We start from the raw sequence: 23,769 nt of genomic DNA, 5'->3' as shown, positions 1-23,769 counted from the left end.
TCTTGTACAAGCATAGATACATGTACATTTAGTAATCTTGGTCAAACAGCTCCAAGTAAAGTTTTGGATTTAAATAAAAACGTTTCTTCCTACTCAAGCTTAAGAATAAAAAAGGTATCCGTGAAATTTAAAAACTACATTGAGAGCAAATTAGGTCTCTTGTGTTTTTCCATTAGTGTTGCTTAAGAAAACAGGTGCACCTTGATTTACAAATCCACTTTGCATGTGAAGGGACTTCTGACGAGTGGTCTCAAGTGTGATCCCACAGACTTTGACAAGGACATGGTCGTGGGCACCAAGAGGGTGAAGCCGAGCATCACAGAGACTACACAGTTGCTAAGCTTTTCTCAACAATGTGGACCACGACGTAATGCATCTCATCCAACAGTTTGCTAAGTGAGAGCTGGTCATTGGTGGAGAAACATTAGTGGTTTTAGGCGTCATCATTTAAGTAATTTTATAAGCAAACCTTATTCAATAATCCCAGTACCCTGCTACACTGTGACAATATCGAGTACATCCAAGTTATCATCAGTGAAATACCTGAATAAACAATATTTTGCCACAGAGTAAACAGATAAAAACATCCCTGCAAATCAAGCCCAGTCTCTCCTGCCCTGCAGTTACAGAGACTGCCACAATCCACATGTTTTGTCATTGCAAGACTCCTGTCCAAGTGCCGATAAATTATGCAAATTGAATGTCATTGAGTGCCTGGTGTAAAATAAAATCTGAAGTAGGTTACAAACCATCTGGACTAAAATATTCCTACAACAGAACTGTTGTTGGGGTCAGAATCCAGTGTAAACATAAATTTAGAGTGCAGTTTGTCAACCTGAGTGTTTGTGCACGTGTTCATGCACAGTTCAGAGAATTTAACATATGAGCATTTGTTTTGTGTTATTTTATACATCTTCCCCAATGGTTTTGTAATTGTCATATGTTGCCTGAAGAAAGACTGAGAAGATGTGAAGTGCTATATACATCATACCACCATCTTATATAATGTGTGATGAAAAAAAGATGGTGGTATGAGGCATTAGTACCACATAATTACCAGTCTATCACAGCTCCCCTGAGGGGGTCTACAGGCCAAGGCATTAGCCAATTCAAAGCCTGTCCTTTATAACCAGACCACTATTGGCTGTAATTGGTCCATTTCCTCAACAGGACCAAAAATCCAGGGCACACACACACACACACACACACACACACACACAATCAATCAACGCACAAACAACATTGCTAAGACAAGAGGACTGCCTGTTACCTTGCAAGAAGGAAACCAGTACATGCATTTCTTAATATATTTCCTGTTGCTTTCATTTACATAAGGCTAGCAAACCATTGCTTCCTGTCGTAGCCCGAGATCAGATGGAAAAAGCTTGGCAGTTAAGCCCCAAATTAAACTGGACTCCTTTTTAAACAGATTCTAGTTCACATCTAGCACTGTGTGATAAACAGATGGATTTGGCTGCAAAAGGAGTTTCATATTCAGTCTCACACAAGCTGAGACAGTTTCACGGCACAAAGATAAAGAAACAACCCCCCATCCATCTGCTAAAGTGTGTGTGTGTGTGTGTGTGTGTGTGTGTGTGTGTGTGTGTGTGTGTGTGTGTGTGTGTGTGTGTGTGTGTGTGTGTGTGTGTGTGTGTGTGTGTGTGTGTGTGTGTGTGTGTGTGTGTGTGTGTGTGTGTGTGTGTGTGTGTGTGTGTGTGTGTGTGTTCAGTTCTCTACCTTTTTATCAAAATAATTAGGGAAAGAGAACAAGCAAGAAAGAATGAGCTCCGGAGACTGTATATACTCTTCTGTTTGCTCTCATATTCCCTCTCTCTCGTCTCTGAATGTGACGCTGTCTGCCCACCCACTCCTAAAGAGAGAGGGAGAGCGGGAGAGGAGGGACACCAAGCAGCACAGAGAGCCAGTCTGTTTTCAGCTCCCAGTTCACTGTAGCTCCTCTGCCAGACAGCACTCACCCACCCACCCAGCATCACACACTTTCAAACACATTCACTCTCACTATACGGCAGCTGACAACACCTTTTCATTTTCTCCGCAGCAGCAGCAGCAGAAGCAGCACTGACTCGCACAGCCAGATCCAAAAGAGAAGAAAAAGCCAGACTCGATTTGTGCTTCAGACACACCAGCTCTGAGGCGGCTGGGTCGAGGCTGGAGAGGGTGACTGGAGAATGGAATGGAACCTCAGAAGGATGGAAAGTGAACTCAGGCACATCAACCCGGACCTGCTGCAGCCCAGCAAGAGCTTCAAGAAGCCCTCTTCAGGCACTATCACCATCAATGTAGGGGGGTTCCTGTACACTGCACATCGGACCACCCTTGCCAGACACCAGGGTTCCTTTCTGGAAGAGCTGGCCAATGGCAAGAAGCCGGTTCAGCACACTGATTCCATGGGCAACCCATTCATCGATAGAGACGGACCAGTTTTTCGCCATGTGCTCAACTACCTCCGAACCGGAGAGCTCCAGCTGCCCGACGACTTCCGGGAGGCAGGGCTCCTGCGACGGGAGGCAGACTTTTACCGTCTGAGTGACCTGGTGGAAGCCGTGGTCGAGTGGGAAAGTCAGAGGGCTGCCCAGCGGGAGGCCGCCTTTTTGGAGGTGACTGATAGCCATGAGAGGTCGCAGGGGCTCAAAGTGTACTGCAGTGACTCCACCTTCATCGAAAAGGTCAAAGCGCGGCTGGTGCAGGTCTCCAAGAGCCGACTGGACGGCTTTCCGGAAGAATTTGAGGTGTCGTCCAACGTGATCCAGTTCCGACACTTCATCAAGTCAGAGCCGGGCTCCCGGCTCGTGCTGAAGGAGGACAGCACATTCGTGTGCACACTTGACTGTCTCAAACTAGAGACAGTAATGCTAGCACTGAAATCCGGCTTCAAGCTTGTCACCAGCCTCGACAGCAGCAAAGGCTCTGTGGTGGCGGCTGAGGCCCTGCACTTCGTCAAGTAGGATGAAGGGAAAGTGAGGCAAGAGAGAGGAGGAGAGGGGGAGGCAAAGAGAGAAAAGAGTAGTGCCTGATTCCATATCCACCCCGCTAATGTGAGGTATTGGCTTGAAGATCTTGTAACGTGCTGAGCTGTAATGTGTCATTGGGTGGGAAAAGGAGAACAGGTGGGTTTGGACTTTTTCACAGAATTGGGTTAATATCATAAATGCACAATGCTGGTTTAGAAAAACCGATTTGATAGGTTTGAGGTAACAGTGGGTGATTCAACCTTTACATTGCATTGTAAGATAATATTTATAGAATTCAGAATGAAGCAGATCAACCAAGCAATCCTGATATCTAAATTGCATTTGGTTGGATATCACGGTACAGTACTACTCTGTAATGTTCAAAGACAAGCCAACAAATCTTTCCGTAGAAAAGACAAAGAAGCTTTATCAATGGATTTGTCTCTGCACAAGTACTGCTTCTGCTGCTTTGTCAACAGCTGCAAAAGCCTTCAAAACCAGCCGTGATGTGCACTGCTGTGCCATTCAGCTTTTACTACAGTCTGTGCCTGTGTGTATGTGTGCGTTGCTATACACCGTGTGTGCTGTGTTGGTTTAATAGCTTGTGTTTATTTTATTACCCCCTCTGGAGCCTGGAGGGAAAACCATAGTGCATTGAGGTTTTTGGTTGGACTAAGACTTCACACCCAAAGTCAGGACTAAGGAAACACAAACCATTTCCCAGATCATGTGGACAAGTTGAGTGCAAAGAGCCGTGATTATTGTAAGGGCTTTGAACCTAGCATGATGCATGTGCACTAAATAAACAGTGTGTTTGTTAGTGCTGTGAGCCTCTGTGAAGTCAGTGCCACAACAATGCCTATTACTTTTCAATGTGGATATTTTACAAATAAAAGTGACGCTAAAACTTTTGGAAAGTGTTTTGAAGTGTATCTGCAACAGTCTGTGTACAGTTTAATGCCTGAGTCATTGCTTGGTGGAAAAAAGCCTGTCAAATACTGCTTTTAATGATAAGTGTTGAGAAGTTATTTTGCATCAGTTATATAACAACATCAGACAGCCAGTTTTACATATGTACTGCGAACATGCCCTTTTTTGTTTGCACCCATTAGAAGAAAGTGTACACTGCTAATCATTAAATCTTGGCCCACATGAACTTAAAGTCTACTGTAGAACCACTGAGGAAGCAGCTTCTGGTAAAAAAAAAGAAGGAATAAGTGGCAAAGAAACATGAAAGTCTCTGCAAACACTTCTTTTACACTTCTCTGCATGTGTTAAACACTGTTTTTTATGTGTGTAACCATCTATGGAGGTGAGCAGGACAAAATCATGGATCGCAGGAGCAAAAATGACATTATGTACAGAATATTCTTTGTCGTTAAACAAATTAGTTGATTATGATTACACCAAAAGATCACCATCATGTAATTTGCTGGGCTAATAAGAATCTAACTGGAGACACTGTATAAAGGATTTTAAAATCTTCACATTGGGTTCCCCATGGGTAGTATGGAAAGCAGACAGAGTGACATTTCTGGGGGCTTTCATACAATACATGACTATACATCTCAATTGAGGACAGAGATTTTAAATGTGTAGTGGTTTATGAGACTTAAAAATATATAAATTGAAGGAGGGCCAAAGAAATAGATACAAGTAAAAATGTCTCTGTTTCTCCCAGTCCCATGACTATTACTGATCCTGTCCTGAGGTAATTACTTCTACCAAAGTTGTCAACAAAAGTTGTTAAATGTTAAAGACCTGCTTCACACCAGATGAAAATGTTTTTATTGACCACACGTTCTTTCTTTGCCGCAGTGTACTCAAGGTGTTATCACTGTTGCGACAGATTTGACTGCCCTTAACAGTGATGCCGAGGGGTTTGTGATTAAAAAGAAATCGACTGTCATAAACCGTTATTGTTGATTTGTTAAAACAAAAACAAAAACAACAACGTCACACATTATAAATCAATAATTATCACCTTCACCTTGCCTGCTGCAATGAAGGACGGTAAGGTTTACTGGCTCGCTGCCATCACAGGGCAGCAACTGCACCTGCAGAATCCTTTGGGGAGCCCCTTCAACCCTCCCCCAGTTCCAGTAAAGATATTTAGTCTTTTAAAAGAAGGCCAGCCTGAGATAAATCCTGCCCTTTTCCCTCAAGGAGAACCTCTTTTTATCTCTCTGTATTGAGCTCTGATGTGTATCATCCCCAATGCTAGCAGTATCCTAAATCCTATATTTGTTAGGGCTGGGACCATATGCTTTTCTCCCAATTCCATACTATGATGATACTTTGGTTACACGTCGCTGTTTTCCCCAGCCGTAATCTATACAATTCAAACTTTAGTAATATTCTAGATAGCAAAAGTCATTCCTCTCTAAATATGCGATGAGGAGAACAATATGATTATTCCTGTGTGTGTTTTAGGACCAAAAATACGCCTTGGCAGTGGCCGATGTTGTCGTTGCCAGAAGAAATGCAAAACAAGTCTGGTCTTGCAAACAAGCTTGGCTATGTCAAAGTCCATATCACTGAGTGATAAGGTTTAAGTTTTATTAACTCCAAACATTGAAAAGCATTTATTCAGTGCATTCTTGCAAGAGTGGAAAAGTCTTTGCGAAACATGTTTAATTGCCTCTAACTGCCTGTTAGAGCTGTAATTATGCAGAGTTGCCTTGAACACCTGTTACCAACATACGAACAATAAGTCACCTTTGAATGCACATCATCTCTCACTGTCCCTCTACCTCTGCTCCCCCGCCCTACATGCTGACTGAAACCATCTGTTCCTGCAGGTAATGTCATGACATTAAACAACACACATACAAAGAAAATGGGAACGCATTCAAGAGGAGATAAACCCAGTGAAAATCTGCTGTTTAGATGTCACTCCTGGCACTGATACTTTACTGTCAACAACATCAAACCTTTTTTAATTGCAGATCGGCTTCTTGCATTTTTTATGACAGTGACTGCTTTACTTATTAGTCGCAGGGTCAAAGTGATCTACGCTGCATCAAAAGGCAGCTTGGGATGATGAGGGAGGCAGGAGGTGCAGGCAGTAGAAATACCAGAGAGGTGGTTAAAGCAGCGAAAAAAGCTCAAACTAAACTACTATCAACAATCTCATCTCAGTCTTTTCACCTGTTGCCAGGCAAACTCAACTCCTACATCATACGTTCACAAGCTGTTCTCTCTCTAACACACACACACACAGACACACACAGACACACACACACCTTTTTGCGATGCCTTAGTTGTGTTGTGCAGCTCAGCCAGAAAATGACTAACATACCTCAGATTTGTATCCTTCAAGTCCTTCAACTCTCAGAAAGAGAAGCAATGTTAGATGAGGAGGAGGAAGAGAGAGAGTGATGAAGAGGAGGAGGGAGGTTAGACCTCTTCCACTTACGCTCAACTCAGACAAAAGAAGCAGCAGCAACCATTATTCAGTCACAGAAAAGAGATAATGCAGGAGTGGGCACAACAAAACAGTTAGTATAGATAACTGTTGTATGCAACATACTTTTTTTTAGATTAAAGCTAACATTTTAAATTTGAGCTTGATCATTCCAAACGTTGAAAACATCTTTCCCCTAGAATTGTAACCTTTTCCCTCAGGGAATATAAGCCTCTGAAAATTGGCTTTCGGTCTCAGCCCTAAAGACTTATTTTTCATTAAAAACAGAAATCATTCTGCCAGCGAGGAGAGATAAATCTACTCCTACTTCCCAGTGCAGTTATCCTTATTTTCCTCTTCATTCTGTATCTTAAAATTAGACAAAAAAGGCCATTCATTGCTCTTGTAACTGCCAAAAATTACATTTGATCATAGCATAATCTTAAAACAACTTGAATCTGATTTAAATGCATAACATAAATTACTTTTTCCAACACTATAAATCCAACCACCAGTATACTGTTCATAAAGTATACAATTAAAATGTTATCTATATATTTATACATGCAGCAAGTCCTCCCTATTGACAAGCTGTAACTAGGCAATGTCATTTTTGCCTAAAATAATTCTTAAACGAAACCCCAGTAATCCAAACAGTTGCATATTCATTTAATTAATTTGAGCTCTATGATAAAGTTAATAAAAACCAAAAAATACAGAAGAGGTCAGATCACAAAGAGCAAGATGAGAGGAGGCTCTCCGCTGAGGCAGAGAGAGGAAGTCAGAGCCGACCTGCCCCTCCACCTTCCTACTGCATCTGCAAAAAAAGGTTAGAATTTGCAGAGGCGTGTCCATGTGACGGCTTGTGCGTTCCGGCACAGTATGTGAATCTGTGTGAATGTATTCATTAAAATCGACACTTAACATCTGCTGTGATGCAATTACAATGATAAAGGCTATTCTATTCTAAGAGATTATGACAGAGGTTTTATGACCTCAGGCAGCCTCTGACAGGGGTATCTGTAACAAACAAATGTTGCCAATATAGCCACCTTTTCCTTAAACACTGCTGGTTCTGTGGTTCATCAGCATTACATGGACCTATGTGGGGAAATATAACTCAGTTGACTGGCAGCAGGTTATGCAGTACTTAAATGTTTCTTAAGTGTCACAAAGTGCTCCCAAAGAAATAACTGATTATAATCATTACTGGTATTAGAAACTGCATGTTTGGACTAATGACATACAGAGAGATATAGGATGGAAAAGAGGCCTCTTATACAGCGATATTACTGTGGGAGAATACTGAGCGACCGCTACGTCACACGTGTTTAATGTACTTAATGGACTGCCAAAGTACACACAGTAGGAGACGAGCACAGCAGGCCACAGTTTAACTGCTTTTAACTCCCTGGTTAATCAGGAAACATCCCCATCCCTCATGCCGATGTGCATACATGTTACCATGGTTACCAAAATTAATTACATAAATATATACATTGCTTGCACAGATCTATTGTAAGACCGTGACCTCGACAGTTCACAACCAGCAGATGGCTTCAATAATAGTTTAGCGTCTGTATTGATGCTAAAATCACATCTGCTATTTCCAAATCCAGTTGGTTCGCTTGCTTTCACATCACAAACTAACCAAACCAGAGTGTGCTTAGAGGTGGAGCGAGACACTCCTAGGATCAGTTGTTTGGTCCGCAGTAGAGTTCAGTTGACAGTTTTTACCAGTCCAATCGAATTAACCAGGAAAGAAAACACTTACCCCACGGCCCTCTAACAGGTTGATCCTGCCGAGGAGTAAGTACATTAGAGTGGCAGCAAGAAAGACAATATTTACTAAGTACAAATTATCTACACACATCTGTTTCTTGTAAGTATAGTATTACTGGTATGACATACATTTAAGTTTGTGAGAAAATGCTGCAGTCCCCACTTCTAAACCATGTCTCCCATCTGTCTGTCAGACGTGAACTATAACTAACTGGAAGTTGCTGTCTCACGCCTTAACTCTTCACAGAGCTCAAAGATCTGAGCACTATATTCAGCTCAGGCCTGATTTGGACAACTTTCCACTGACAGCCAGACTAATGGTGGGTGAGAAGATTTATTTTTTTGTTGCTGAGTGAAGTAAGTTTGGTTACTGTTGAGTAAGAGCCTCCCACACAACACGAAAAGGTTTTCTTGCTCAGACATCTCACACAAAAGTAATACAACCATACGGATTGTGTGGAGGAACCTCCATCATATCAGAAGTGGACAATACTGACTGGCTATTATTACATTTTAAATAAAGAGCCAATATGCAGCGCGCACATGCAGTGGTCGAACAATAATGTGGTTCTTTTGATGAGCATGACTCCCTGAGAAGGCGCTAGCCGACTCTAATCTACCTCTAAAAACCCAGTGGTGAGAGAAATGGGACGCTGGAGTAAATTGGATTCCTTATTTGAAATGCAAAAATGATGGGGGGAAATAAATGACAGGAGAAGCTGTCCAACTCTCCCTGATAGTATTTTCCATTACTAAATAACTTCTTTTTATAAAATATATTGTTTTTAAAAAAATTGATTCAGAACATGAGCACAGAATGTTATATTTTCAATGATATTTAACGTGACAGTAAAGTTTACAACAGCAGAGGCAAGTGAGATATTATCGCATTTATATACTGTAGTGCACAATAATATCTCACTGGAACCGGATCTCAAATATCACGAATTTGCTACATTTAAGATATGTGAAGAAAAACAGTGGCATACAGACAGCTTTGTCTCAGCTTGTGCTATTTGCAGAGTAGTGCACTGAGGTTGTGTAAAACAGCAGCAGTTGAGAGGCTGCAGACAGAGCACACAGAAATCTGTTGAATAGTTGCATTGATAAAGTGGGCTGTTGGCTTACTCACTAGGGTTTTATTGCACTTAAGTAGATCAGACCGTCTCATTTTGAGGACCGCTCAGTTCGCCATATGTGTTCTTCAGAGGATTCAGCCTTCATGAACCACTACTGTGCATGTCCAGCTCCAGAGATGGGAAATAAGCTAGATGGCTCACTCGTGCACTACTTCCATACACTATGACTACGTAGTTTTCCAATTTTTGTCATATCAGATTAGTGTGCTGGGTCACCCGGACATTGCTTCTGGCCAGTCTATACTGGAGCTGCCTTTGCTATACTTGCCTAGTTTTAAGTCTAAAAAAACTTGGAGGTATTTAAAACACACGTGACTTGAATCCAACCCTGGAGCGTTTTCCTCGTTGGTGCGGTTCGTTTGGGCAGGTGTGACCACAGAACGGTGCTCACGTGCTCACATGCTGTTAAAGAACATTTTTAAACGATACTCGGCCCTAGTGCGAACGTGATCCGACCCATCTACCAGGTGTACTCCAAAATTTAAGGTAAACGGCTCCTGTAGTTAGGGCTGAGTTGCATTCTGTGAGGCGACAGAGCATGCAAACTGTAGAAACTTGTGTAGTAGTAGCAGCAGTAGCTACCCTGAGAAAGGTAGCTGTCACTTGCATCTCTGTGATCAAGCGGTTGGCTCTAAATTTGTATTCAGAAATAGGAAGAGCAAAGTCTCAGAGTGCAGAACAGATGTAGTAACGTCGCACGCGATGCAATGTCTGAAAAATATTTAAATTAAACAAAATTGTTTGGATGGAGATACGAGAGACGTTACAAGTCCAGGACACAGGACTTTGTTCCTGTATTTAAATTCTTATTCTCTTTTACAAACTCATCAACTGATTTGGACCTGAGCAAGCTAACTATAGTCCTGAAAGCGCCTTTAAAACACAATGACAAATAGGGGGTGGGCTCTAGTTCACTGGGTAGAGTTATAGAAGCTCAGTCCTTGGCAGTGGCCCAGGTTGAAATCCCACCTGTGGCCCTTTGGTGCTTGTCACCCCCTCTCTCCCCCTTTCCTGTCACTCTTCAGCTGTTCTAAGACAAAGGAAATAAAAGCCCCCAAAAACAACATTAACTGTAAACTGTAAGAAAAGACTTGTGCAGTCTAGTGTGCTCTACGATAACCTTTTCGGTCTTTCAACAACCAACTGACAAGCGGCTGACATCGTATCTACTGGTGACGGAGCACCACATTTTAGACACGTCCCTTGTGTGGGAGCGGGGGTTGGACATACCTTCTTTACAAGAAGCACAGCAGGAATGAGAATAGAGAGGACATTTCTCTAGTGAAACAATATCTGGATCGTTCTCCTTTTTTCACCTTGGGTAACAGCAAACATGCATCTCTGAGAAGAATAGCAGGCCTTGAGTCATAGTGAGTCAGCCCCCTGTGTCATTGTGACTAAAAAGAAAAAACAGAAAAACAAATGTGAGAGGTGCCTTTTTTTTTAGGAACCTGTGGAGTGCAGACAACACGTTTTAATCCACAAATTTAGACTTTTGTGTTCGGGTAAAATACAGCACGTTTTATGTTTTGAGAGCAGCAACAAACAAATCTGCCTGCCCATTTAAATAGACAATCATTGTCTCTGGTTACTGGAAAACTCACAAACCATATGTCCTATAAATATATAAATAGATGATTTAAAGCAACAGATGACACTTTCCTCAATGTGCTGAAAACATGTATCACCTATCATTGAGGTGCATTTAAACAAGATGCTGTTCACAGTGGAGTTTTATAGTGCTATATAGTAGGTTTTAGTGGGTAGAGGTGTAATTCTTAAGATATACATACACACACCATACTTGGCTATATTACAAATGTACTGCATCATTTAATTTCTCTATTAAAACACTGAAGCTGGGACTATTTTGTCTAAACATACGTATTATCATATATTTGCATTCAACACAGTTCATTCGTGACAATAAAAACAGACAATAATCTCCATGTGGGATAAATACATTAGAGCCTTTAAATGGATGTGTTGATAAGATTGTGCACTCTCAATGTGTTGCTTGCAGAACTGCATGAGCCTGAGAAGAGGGGTTGTTGGAAAAAAAGTGCCGTTAAGTAAATTAACGCTGCAAAACAAATGTCAGGGTGGATAGAATTTCGTTTCAATTTGAGAACGGTATTTCTTCATGTACTTTCCGCTGGTGCTGTGAGAGAGAGCAGAGAGCAGTGCAGCAGGAGAGAGCCGACCGCTTCAAACTGCTCTGACAGTGAGATTGCCCAAGAGGCCTGAGCTCTCCCACAGCAGGAACTGTAAAGCCTCCCATTGGATTAATGTTGGCAGAACACGGTCTTCACCTTAGCAAAACATCAAGACTGCTCCGTGACGTCAGCCATGGAAACAGCCCAACAATGCAGCTATTCATACACAACTTCCAGTACAGTGAGAGGAGCTGCTGAAAGCTGATGAATGCCAACAATTCATACTGTGGGCCTGCTGGACCCTTCTGAATGAAGTGAAATATAGTCCTCAAAGCATGTGTTGATGATGAAAGTCATGCTTTTCAAGAGGTATCCAGTCAAGAGATATTCCTCTTTAAACCCTCAGCATTTCATGAGCCACACTTTTGGAATGAGCCTACAAAGCTAAGCCAGCAACACTGCTTCAATAAAACACCTACGACAGTCTGCACAGGATCCAACAGCATGCACTGTTCCAACGGTTTTGTGCATGATGCTACTACACAACAGGAATTTCAAATAACAACACAGCAGGACAACAGCGGGTTATCTTTACTGAATTTCTACTTCTTATATTTAGCCCGATTCCAGCCCACATCTCTCCTTTTGTCAGTGATTAAAATGATCTGGTGTTGTTCTCATGATTGCCTGAGTATTTGTGAGTGGATCTTAAAATCTGGGGATTTTATCAAGTGGTGTGACATCTTTAAGCAAATAACTAACAGCTTCAAAATAATTTTGATGCTACACTGACTTGTTATAGGGAGAATGGGTCCTCTGTCATTTCCACTCTGCTCCCTGATAACCTATGTTACTTTAAAGAGTAGGTCTGATCTCAAGAAGTGCGTAACGCTTTCCAACCACTGACTATTTACCACAGGGATGATTAAGCGAATTACAAACTGTAGCTGTAAGGACGTCAAATCGCAAAACCTACTAATATATGCAATGTTGCAATAGGTACAATTTTAACTTAAAAATGATGTAAAAATCATTGTGCGTTTGCATCAACTGACGTTCTGCAAATATTAGGAGTTGCTTTGTTACGAAAAACCTTTGGTGGCGTGTTCACCACTTCCACAGTGGTTTCCATGCTTGCTTGATGTAGGATTTCAGCTACTCAACAGTTCACAGTCTCCTTTGTTGTATTTTACGTTTGATAATGTGCCAAACATTTTCACTGGTGATGAGTCAGGATGGCAGGCAGGTCAGTTTAGCACCTTACTACAGCGCTGTGTTATTGTAATACATGCAGAATGAGTTGCCTTGCTGAAATGAGCAATGCCTTCCCTGAAAAAGGTGTTTACTTGGCAGCATATGGTTCTCCAAAACCTGTATATATCATTCAGCATTAATGGAGCCTTCACCAATGAGCAGGTTACCCCCATACCGTCACGGATGCTTTTGAACTGTGCACTGATAACAAGCCGGGTGGTCTTGCTCCTCGTTTGCCCGGAGGACGCAGCGTCCATGTTTTCTAAAAAGAATTAAAAATTTTGACTCGTCAGACCACAGGACAGTTTTCCACTTCATCTCAATCTATCTTAAATGAGTTCAAGTTCAGAGAAGGCGGTGGCATTTCTGGATCTGTTGTATATACGGTTTACTCTTTGCATGGCTGAGTTTCAACTTGTATTCGTGGATGCGGCAATAAGCAAAGAACCGACCATTTATTGTGTGTTCATATTTGAATGTGACGAAAACACAGTAAGTAAATAATCTGTGGCATAAAATGAACTATTTATAGAAGATTTGTCTTAAATAAAAATTAGCTGGCTGATTTAAGATTAATTTTTGCATTTAAACCAAAGGTGCCAAAGCAGATATTCAATGAAAGTATCTCCTGGAGTCTATAGAGTTCTGGGGTTTTGACTTAGTTCATAAAAATTCATGGATTGCAAAGTTTTAGTTAAAAGCTTCACAGATGCAGCTGTATGAAAGCTTTACTGTAACAGAGCAGGACATTACATCTGGCTTTCTGGTCTCCCCTGCACGCTTCTGTGGCAACTAAGCCTGTTGCTTAGCAACCTCTTAATCAATACCTGGTCCTTGCCAGAACAAAGCAGAACGAGGGGAGAAAATAATGGAGGAACATTTAGCTAGCAGCCTTACAGTACAAAAGCCATGTCAGACACCATTTGTGTACGTATCAATCATTGACGGTCACCAATAGCAACCTCCTGCTAGTGTTGGCTCATTGAATACTTGTACAGCAGAGGTGGAGGAAGGGATTATAAAGAGTCGGAAATGTTGGATTAAAGGGATTAGAAACTGTGTGGCTGGCTGGATTACATATTTCATGACAAAAGGACATTGACAGAGCTGATTTAGGGCATTTGGGGTGTTAAAGTAGAAATAAATGCTTGTGCCTGCCACTAATTGTGAACTTCCCGTCATTACTATACGGTTTTCTCATACAATCATGTGATACCTAAACACAATACTGGTGCCATTAAGACTTTGGTGAACTGAAAAGAACTTAAGCAAACCAGTAAGCATTTACCTTAAGAAAAAAAAGTCTCAACTTTTCAGTAAGAATGTTAACATTAGCGTTTATCTCAAACAGTCAGTTGCTCAAAAGAATTTGGTTATTAGTTCTAGCGGTATTACTGTGACGGCATTTGACCTGTTGTTGGAAAGTCAGGGGATCATCAAAGTCAGTAGGATTCAACATCTGGGAACCATGAATGTCTGTACAAAAATCTATTTGGTAGTTGCCAAGATCATTTGTTGGGGAACAAAGTGGACCAACAGACCCACACAGTATCACTAAAAATCTAATATTACTCAGAAATATTTAAAATGTGGTTGAAAAAATGGGAATAGTTTAATTTGCTCTCCTGGCATCCTTTGATGTAGTTATTATACCTCAGGCTACATGTAGCTGTGTGGAATGTAGATGCAGGTTTTTGGGATTTTGGACCTGCTCTGTCCGAGGTGTCAAGAATCAGTCAAATTTGAGTAGGTGTAGGCAAAAGTGAGTGCGAGTGCAGTACAATGAAGCTGTGTGTGCGTGTGGGTGTGTGTGTGTTTGTTTGTTTAAGAGCAAGACTGGGGGAAAGTGAGTGGGAGACCGGTGTCATGCAGTACACCTTTCTGTGGGCGAGTGGGGGTGGAGCTGGGTGTCGGTCAGGTAAATGGAGACTACACACCACCACATCTCAGAGGACATTATCCTACTTCTTCTTTCCTTGTGCACTTTTATAGTCATATATAGTCTGGAGCTCTGAATTCCATGTCTCCACAAGAATGTTATACTGATGATCCTCTTTGACATCTGTACTAAAACCCCAAAGCTACAGTAGCTCTACTAGTGTTGCTGAAAAAAAGAGAAACATCTAAGAGAGAAAAAAATCCATTACCACATGTAGGAGGTATTAATTCACATGCGAGTGTGGGTGAATCTAAAGTGCATGAAGGCGGTGATAGAATAAACCTTGTGACTGTAGGGTGCACTCTGAGGAAGAGATAACTTTATTTTCATTACAGTTCTGAGGCACAGCTCACTGACAATTAGATACATTTAAGCATATTTACATTATATATGTACATAGAGGTATTGTTTCAACTTCATTGTCATTTTAGAGGCAGCAGTTTTTGGTTCTGTTGAATTGCACTGTGGTATACTAAAGGCAGGTGTTTCTATGATGCTGTCGACCCCATTTATATCAATGAGCATTTCATCCTTACGGACAACATAAATTGAGAGAGAAGGGAATCATGAGGAGAGAAAGAGATGATGATATGCAACAAAGACCCACAGTCAGAATCAAACTAGGGGTGGGAATGTCTAGGCATCTCACGGTGTGGGTCTAAAGATCCATAATTAAAATAAACAGATTCATATATCTTCCATTATCTTTTACTTTAGTTAGACATACCTTGTATCAGGACTAAAGAAATATGTATAGATATTGGCCTGTGAATGTTCTCATTCGTCCAGGTCATCGTTATCCTCAAAGCAATTTCAGTCAAAAACAACTGGACTGGTTGTTTGTCTAGGAAGACGTTTCACCTCTCATCCAAGAGGCTTCATCAGTTCATGTACGCATCTGACCAGGCTGGGACTGGTCCAACTAACTGGTGTGGAGATCCAATGTATAGATATTATTACTCCCTGGTAATTGAGTTTTGAATTATTTTTTCCCCCACATCGAGGGTTGTGACGATTCTCCAAATCCACAATTCTATTTGACTTTTGATATTAAGGTAACGATCGAATAGGATTTAACATTTCAACATTCTCGCTTTTTTTTTTTTAGCAATGACTATTATGACACTGTTGCTATGGAGTCTTGATTTGTGAAAATCAACAGGTCATTGATTTTATGACCTGTCATTTACATATTATTCTTTTAAAAGGCTAAAAGGGTAAAAGACCACTATACTACTAGAAGGGAACTTTACAGCTTGATTTTTTCAGGGTTTACGAGGTGAACCTGAATGCACCATGAAGTCCTACAGGTTTTACCATTGGTCGTTTATCTATAGGAACTAGTGTTGTCACAATACCAAAATTATGACTTTGGTACGATATCTGCCCAAAATATCTCGATACCAATACGATACCACGGCGTAAAACTGAAATCTCATCAAAAATAATGGAATAAAATATAAAATGACAGAATATGGAACTTTAAATTATTTATTTTTAGTATTTAAAACACATAAAACACATAAAAGGTCAAAATAAAAATATATATTTGTTAAAAGCTGCTGAGCATTATAGCTACTTAACTTGTTATAACGAATGAAATGATTATGCAGCTGTTTAAAATATAAAAAGAAGTCACACAACATGGACATATGAAAAAAGGAACATGTTTGTCACTATCTCAACAATTATTTGGCCAATTTAAGGTTCTTGGCGTTGTTGTGTTGGTGATCAGCATACTTGTAAAGACCAGCACATGTTCTGGTAAAGTTAATGTCTCCAGTGTGAACTGTTTGCATACAGAGACGTGTGAACCACATCAGACAGTTAAACAGTTAGCTTTAGCCCTGACTGCCTCGTGCAACTCTGAGGATGAAAAAAGTTCACTTGTCACAAAATAAACACTCGCTTCACTTGAGCTCTCTGAAGTCTTTGAACAAGTGGCGATCGCTCTAAGACTGCAAGGGAAGCTCAGCTTCCCTTAAAATGTCACCAAAAAAAAGTGTTGAAATAAGTACTGCTGTGTGTACATTTCATTGACTAAATACGCGCTAGAAAGCCTTCCTCTTTTGTTCAGAATCAGCTACTTATCACAGGTAACCGGTGCAACTTCCTTCTCATTCATCCCCACAGCACTTTACAGAGTCGGACGCTCAGCTTCTACTGACTTCAATGGAGAAGCGTAGAGCAGAAGTTTTTCATTCCGTTGTCCTGAACTGATCCGGAGACTTTATTGATCCCCAGCGACTTTGTCTTTGTTAAAAGCGACTAGCTTTGTGTTTGGCGACTCTGTTCTGTCACTCTGGGGTTTCTTTCCCCAAACAAGCAGCGGCAGCTGCGGAGCTTCTCCCCCCCGTCACCATCTCTCACATGCGTTCACACTTCACAGTAGCCTGGCGCAGCAGCTCCAGCTGGTCCAAGGCCATTTAAGCAGCCCAGCTCTGCTGGCCATTGAGAGGACACTGGTCAATCCTTGGAAAAGATGCCTAGTTGGTACGACAAGGTCACAGATCATTTTCTTGAAAAAGAAAGAAGGGTAGAATTTTCATATAAATAAACAAACACATTTATGATGTAGGCCGGAAAAAATTAGCTTCCCCTCCTTGAAAGACCAGCAGCCGCGGCAACATAAATACTTCCATATTTCGCTCCGTGCGTTTGCTTTTTCAACAAACCTAGGTCGGTCTGCAGGAACACTCAAGCCACTGTCAGCCATGTCTGTCTCGCTCTGTGAATGTCGGTCACTATGAAACCACGCACACACTGGCTGCTGGCAGTGATGAAGCAGAGAGAAACTGCCTCGCTGTAGAAGTTCATCAAGTACCGATACTAATAAAACGTTAAATAGTATTTTTAACGGCTGGGTACCGCGGTACCTTTCTAGTATTGTGTATACTGTGCAATACTAGTAGAAACTCTTGATTAAGTGTTGTGTTTTTTCCTTAAGCAAGTAGATAGGATGGAGAAAGAGAAAAACAACAGTTCAGACAATTATTTGGATAATAAATTGTTATGGACTAATATGTGTATGGTGCTGAGAAACAATTCCCCATTTAGACTGTCCTGATTCATTTTACAATCAGAGGAAAGCTATTAAAAGTTTACACTGCAGATGTAGATGAGGGGAGGAGGATGGATTGTACGATGTAAGTTTATAGTAGTAAAAGTATCAATTTTAATGCAGTTCCAAACTGGAGGATCTGGTTTGTACCAAATTCCACTATTTTCAGTCATCTGAAGTGTCATTAGTAAATCTACTCTTCTTTACTCTCCAATTTAATGTTCTTTCCTATACAGTTAAAAAAGGTTTCATCAAAACATTGAAAAGGGATTGCATAATATTCTTTGACTCAAAATGCTGGAGGATACATTTGTCTATTGAGCACACACCATTTTGCAGGGAATGAAAAAAAGAGATTGAGAAGGTGCGCCTTTCAATATTTTCATTTACACTACACCCACTGTAGGTCAGAGACGATTTAGAGCATAACTAGACTCAACTTCAGTGCACGTATATTTAGTTTATATGTGTCATTGCTGACACCTACCAAAACAAAAGATTTCTAGTATTTTTCTTCTACTACCAAGTGTGTTATGATGTTTCTCTTGCTTCGTGCTCTGCAGCTCAGAAATAATCTAATTCACATGCTCCGGGGTTTGCCTGTGACTTGTGGCTCAGCTGCTTAATGAGAAAATTATTTTTATGTTTTCCTCTTTCTCTCGGCTGTGACTGGACTTATCGGGTATCAGAGTGATCCTTCAAAAATGACTAGCAAGTTCCCTACGTAAAACTCAAAAGCTTTGCAGCAATTTCATTTTACGTTCCCTTCCACTATGCAGAAGTAGGATAACATTCACTACTGAACTAAGACAAATTCACACAGTGGGCTGGCTTTGTGATCCTCTTTGACACCTGGCAACATGCAACCTGGTTACGATGAACAAAAAACAAAATTTACTGTAAAAAAGAAAATGGGCTGTTGTTGCACTAAACAACCAAAGCTAGTCACAGATGCACTTGGCCAGTTAAACAACAAATACCTACAATGAACGCAATGAAATCGATTTTAATCCATGACCACGCTGGGTAAAGGCATCTGAATCTACAGCATCTTTCAATACAGGCATTATGGTCTGGCTCCGGTGCTATCTTCCAGTCAACCAGAGCAAACAAATCGATACTCGTAGTGCAATAAAACCGCTCATTATCCTCAGAAAAAATATCTACTGTGACTGCCATCCACATGCAGCATTGACAAATAACACAAGCGCAACCACGGCCATGTTGCTGCTTTCAATTCTAGCACAAATCCCAGCGAGTCTCAGGGGAACTGTCAATAAGGAAACATAAAGGTAAACATATTTATTTATGTTACTATTCTGTGTTCTCTGTAATATAGTCTGACTAACAAGAGTTCAAAATACTTCAGCTCCTCCCTTTCCAGTTGTTTTTGCTGCTCTACAAAAAACATCCTGTTGCATTTTTTCCACTCTGGCCTGCACCAGAGACCACACTGCTCCGTTTGGTTTTACATTTTGCAGTTTTGGTAACTTGTCATCCAGTCAATATTTGTGCATCAAACTACTTTGGTCATGATTTTGATATGCTCAAAACATGCTTTGTTTATGCCAACAACACACAAACACATGCCCCTTAGCAGTGCTTGAAAACTACTCTAAGAAGCAGTCATTTTATTGTTACTGAGCACTGGTACCCTGCAAGTTACTTACAATCTCAATAAATTAAAGTGTTCCCTTTAAAACTTTTGATTGCCTTGAAATAACAATTACACCTTCTTTATGATCATTTACTTTCACTGGTCTGACACATTAAAGTGATAAAAAAGAAGTATCACATTAAATGTAACACCCTAAGCTGCTTTAATGTATCAGGTCACACAGTCAAAGACACTCCATCATAGAGTTGCACCTATTTTTAAATTCTGGGTCTGATGCAAAATCCCTGAAAATCCCTCCAACTCATGTATTAGTAAAACACATCATGCCTGGCAGCAAATCCCTCCATAAATCAGAAGCTACCTTAAGTATTCTCATGAATTTTATAGCACAATCAATGTCAACTCCATCGACTGCAGCTTTCTTTCAACACAAAAAAACCTAAGAAAGTAGAAGAACTAATGACAGTTAAATATATTATATAATAATATGAACACTGTTATATCATGTGTCACGATCCCAGGCAAAGTAATTGTGAGAGTTGTTGTTCTTAACTGTGAACAGAAAAACTGCCCCAGGACTTTGTTTACTGGTTTCAGCTTGATTTAACAAGTCAATCAGATAAATTAACATAATATTCCTCGATTTTTGAAAGGCTTTATATGTAAAAGAGTGCAAAGGAACCAAAACTCTAACCTTTGTCTTGAGTCTAATATGCATTCAGACATTTTATTTTAAGTCCCATTTTGTCGGAATATGACAACAGAACACTTCATACACTTCATAAAATTCAATTTCAGACATTTGTGTAAAGCCTTCTTTCATGTGGGCAATCACATGAAGAGCCACATCTATATCAGTCAGCCCCTGGTAAACATTTCAGATGGCATTACTGGCACAAGAGAAACACAGCGCTGACGGGTGTAACAGCTGTTGGAGACCGACCTGTGTTGCTCTGGCTGAAGACAGCCATGGTCTGTCCGCCCACCGTGTGCATAGTGAAGCGATGATCCCTCGGGACCTGCATTGGTGCATCCTTCTCTCCCACAGCACCCAGGGCTGTGAGCTCCTCACTCAGGCTGAAATGTACCTGAGAAACACAGCTGAGTCAAGGCCCTGCTGAGTCTGACGAGTCATATCGACAACCGACTGTCTGATTCATCAGATAAGGTCACATGTGATATGATGAAACTATATCGATCATACAAAAAAAAGAAACGGGGCAAAAAGGCTGTGAAAAACATGCAACTACAGTGTGAAAGGGTGTCATTGAACGCCACTTAGCTGTGCAGTGTCACATGGAGCTTTCTTACCTCTGTTTTGCCTTGTTTCCTGTCAGGAAGACAGATTTGAAAAGTAAGCATTACCTACAGTATAGTGTTATCACAGGATGTAATCATATTTAAAAAAAAGTGCATTAAAAGCTTCCAAATGAACATTTGAACAGCGTACTTTCCAATGCTGATCTTTCCAACTTCTCCATTTTCTCTGGCCTTGTCCCATTGCACAGATAAATACTTTGGGACCTGATGAGAGAGATGCTCATTTATAAATGTAACTCTCTCACACACACACACACACACACACACACACACACACACACACACACACACACACACACACACACACACACACACACACACACACACACACACACACACACACACACACACACACACACACACACACACACACACACACACACACACACACACACACACACACACACACACACACACACACACACACACACACACACACACACACACACACACACACACACACACACACACACACACACACACACACACACACGGCCGTTTTAATTAGCTGGTAAAAACTGAGGACGCCAGCCGAATTAGCTAACTGACTTTCCTTTGATGTGTGGCGTTAGTTGAGTTGAGTTGAACAAACCTTAACGAGCCATACGCCTTTACTTTGTTTAACTCCCGTTAGATTAACCTCCGTTTTGTCTGACATAGCGTAAATGTTGCCAGAGTGTGACTGTAGGATAAGGTAACCGAGAATTAGCCAGGTGTGTGATGACGCCCCAATTTTGTCACGAGCGCCTAATTGAGCAGAAAAACGACACGATATAACTCCACCTTTCACAATAAGAGTCCGAACAACGACACGAAAAAGGGCTACTTGCCGGAAGACTAGTCCTACATATTATTTTTTTTAATTTCCTGTATATGAATGGGAAGTTACCAAAACTCTTTAATGTATAAGGAAGGTTTTGGATGCCACTGTTTGGATAAGATAACTGGATAAATAATGTATATTATTATTATGATTGTTGTTGTTATTATTATTATTATTATTATTATTAACAATAATAATATTATGATTGTTATTATTATTATTTAATTTTTTTATTATTATAATTATTGTTATTATTATTATTATTATCATTATCATCATCATCATTGTTATTGTTATTATTATTATTGTTATCATTATTATTGTATTATTATTATCATTATCATTATTGTTATTATTATTATTGTTGTTGTTATTATCGTTATTATTATTATTGTCATTATTATAATAATTATTATAATTATTATCATCATTGTTTTTGTTATTATTAGTATTATCATTATTATTATTGTTATTATCATTATTATTGTTATTGTTATGATTGTTAATATTATTGTTATTGTTATTATTGTTATTATTATTATTATAGATATTGGGACTTGCTGCTGCTCATGGAGGAATTGTTGGTTCTCTACATGTAAAGTGTGTTGAGATAACTTTTGTTAAGATTTAGCACTATAAATAAAATTTAATTGTATGTGCTTCTCACTTGTTTATTTAAAATAATAAATCAATTATGAAATTGCAAAGCATGAAGGACCACCAAGATCCTGTAATGATCAATATCTGCTCTACCCTGTGTGGAATAATGTGCAACTCACAAAAGCATGATTCATTAACAACAACTATTTGATCTTAAAAGACATGTATCATTTCAAAAATATCAAAAATAAATAAATAAGGACGAAAATAAGAGCAGGCTACATGCTGACACGTCAAAAGCACATGTCGCAGGTGTGTGTGGTTTTGGGAACTGCAGGCTTCTGCTTAATATTACATGACATCCCACTAGTAAGACAATCCCATAACCTCGTTATTAGGCTAAATTGTATCACGTGAGATATAATGTAGTCAATTTTAATGTTTTAAGAATATGCACCACTAAAGCACAACACCCCTTTCAAGAATCCTGCTTAATTACCTGATCCTTTTCTGTGTCAAAATCTGTCTGAATTATTTCAGCTAATATGAGTTCATATGGTGCATTCAGATTAATTTGTGTTAAATAAAATCACCACACAGCAAATCATGTGTTATTCCAGCAGAGAAACACTACACTTTGAAAAGTGAGGAGGAGGAAGAGGAGGTTAAAAGGGGCCCAGCAGCTCATTTCAAAACCAAACTGAACCGTGATGAATGTTGAATTCAGTATACGGTAATGTTCCTCCACCTGCAACTGCTGCTGGCCTTAGACAACATATCCTTACTTTGGGTTAGAAAGGGCAACAGACAGGTCTTTCTCCGGGTGCCTCTAAACTCAGGTTCAAGGTCAAGCATAGAGTGTATGAATATGCATTTTAATGGAAAGCAATTCAAACTGTTGTCTCCCTATGTATTTTTTTTAACACATACTATAGCATCACCATGTAGATTAACATGTAAGAGACTCTTTTACAAATATACTGTACGGTCCAGTGGGTCTCTCCACTAGCATGTTGAAGATGAAGTGTGATTTTTTAAATATATTGTACCTATATATGTAAATTAAACAAGGAAATATCATAACATTTGTCTCCACAGTCTCCATTAGATTTATCATCGCGGGGAAATTATTGTTTATTCTGCCACTGGCCGGTCAGTAGAAGAAGGGAAATGAAATATATTCAAAAGTATTAGATATACAAAAATAACAATATTGTGTCCCCATTACTTAATAGTAAATAATCATTAATATCTTGAACTGGTCCAGATTACATAGAATCAAAGTGGGGGCTGTAAGCTTTCTCCAGTCTATAGATCCCGTGACTTTCTCTGAATCACGATCATCTCTGGAGAGACCTGGAAGAATGTTCTCTCATTTCTGAAGTTCACATCAGCGTGAAGAGCCGTATTTTAGGGAAAGAGAAGAGACAGCAATTTAATTTACTGGTGGATAACATCTGATTAGTATATATTGCCACCTTGTGGACATCTACTAGAACTAGGCATGGGGCAACTGAATGATTGAATGAATTGAATTTCAATACACTCAATAGCCTCAACTGTTTCTATCCTCTGTATCATTTGCTTCTTAAATGATATAAATATGAAAATAAAATAAGCTGCACATACATGCATGTCAATCAATCATCTGCCTTACAACAAGATAGCATGGCACCATGCTATCTTGTTGTAAGGCAGA

The 23,769-nt window shown here is 40.0% G+C and overlaps 2 protein-coding genes across 2 annotated transcripts in view; one reads left to right on the top strand and one right to left on the bottom strand.

Annotated features, from left to right (window-relative positions):
• Positions 1-21,305, bottom strand: part of LOC310952617 (general transcription factor IIF subunit 2-like) — a gene marked incomplete at both ends in the record, with an annotated part of 41,424 nt that extends 20,119 nt beyond the window's left edge. The window contains 4 exons of the mRNA XM_083921278.1: positions 20,271-20,415; positions 20,639-20,657; positions 20,778-20,851; positions 21,240-21,305. Coding sequence (XP_083777404.1) covers positions 20,271-20,415; positions 20,639-20,657; positions 20,778-20,851; positions 21,240-21,305 — 304 coding nt within the window. The remainder of the gene's footprint in view (positions 1-20,270; positions 20,416-20,638; positions 20,658-20,777; positions 20,852-21,239) is intronic.
• Positions 2,190-2,966, top strand: kctd4 (potassium channel tetramerization domain containing 4; the record flags this gene model as incomplete). Its single annotated transcript, XM_083921277.1, has 1 exon — positions 2,190-2,966. One exon carries the CDS (start codon positions 2,190-2,192, stop codon positions 2,964-2,966), a length of 777 nt encoding a protein of 258 aa, XP_083777403.1.
• Positions 21,306-23,769: the final 2,464 nt, after the last annotated feature.

The sequence above is a fragment of the Echiichthys vipera genome (genome assembly GCF_963691815.1).
Source record: "Echiichthys vipera genome assembly, chromosome: 10".
Lineage (NCBI taxonomy): Eukaryota > Metazoa > Chordata > Actinopteri > Perciformes > Trachinidae > Echiichthys > Echiichthys vipera.
Note: the sequence above shows the minus strand (reverse complement) of the source record. Positions and strands in the feature narration are given on the sequence as shown.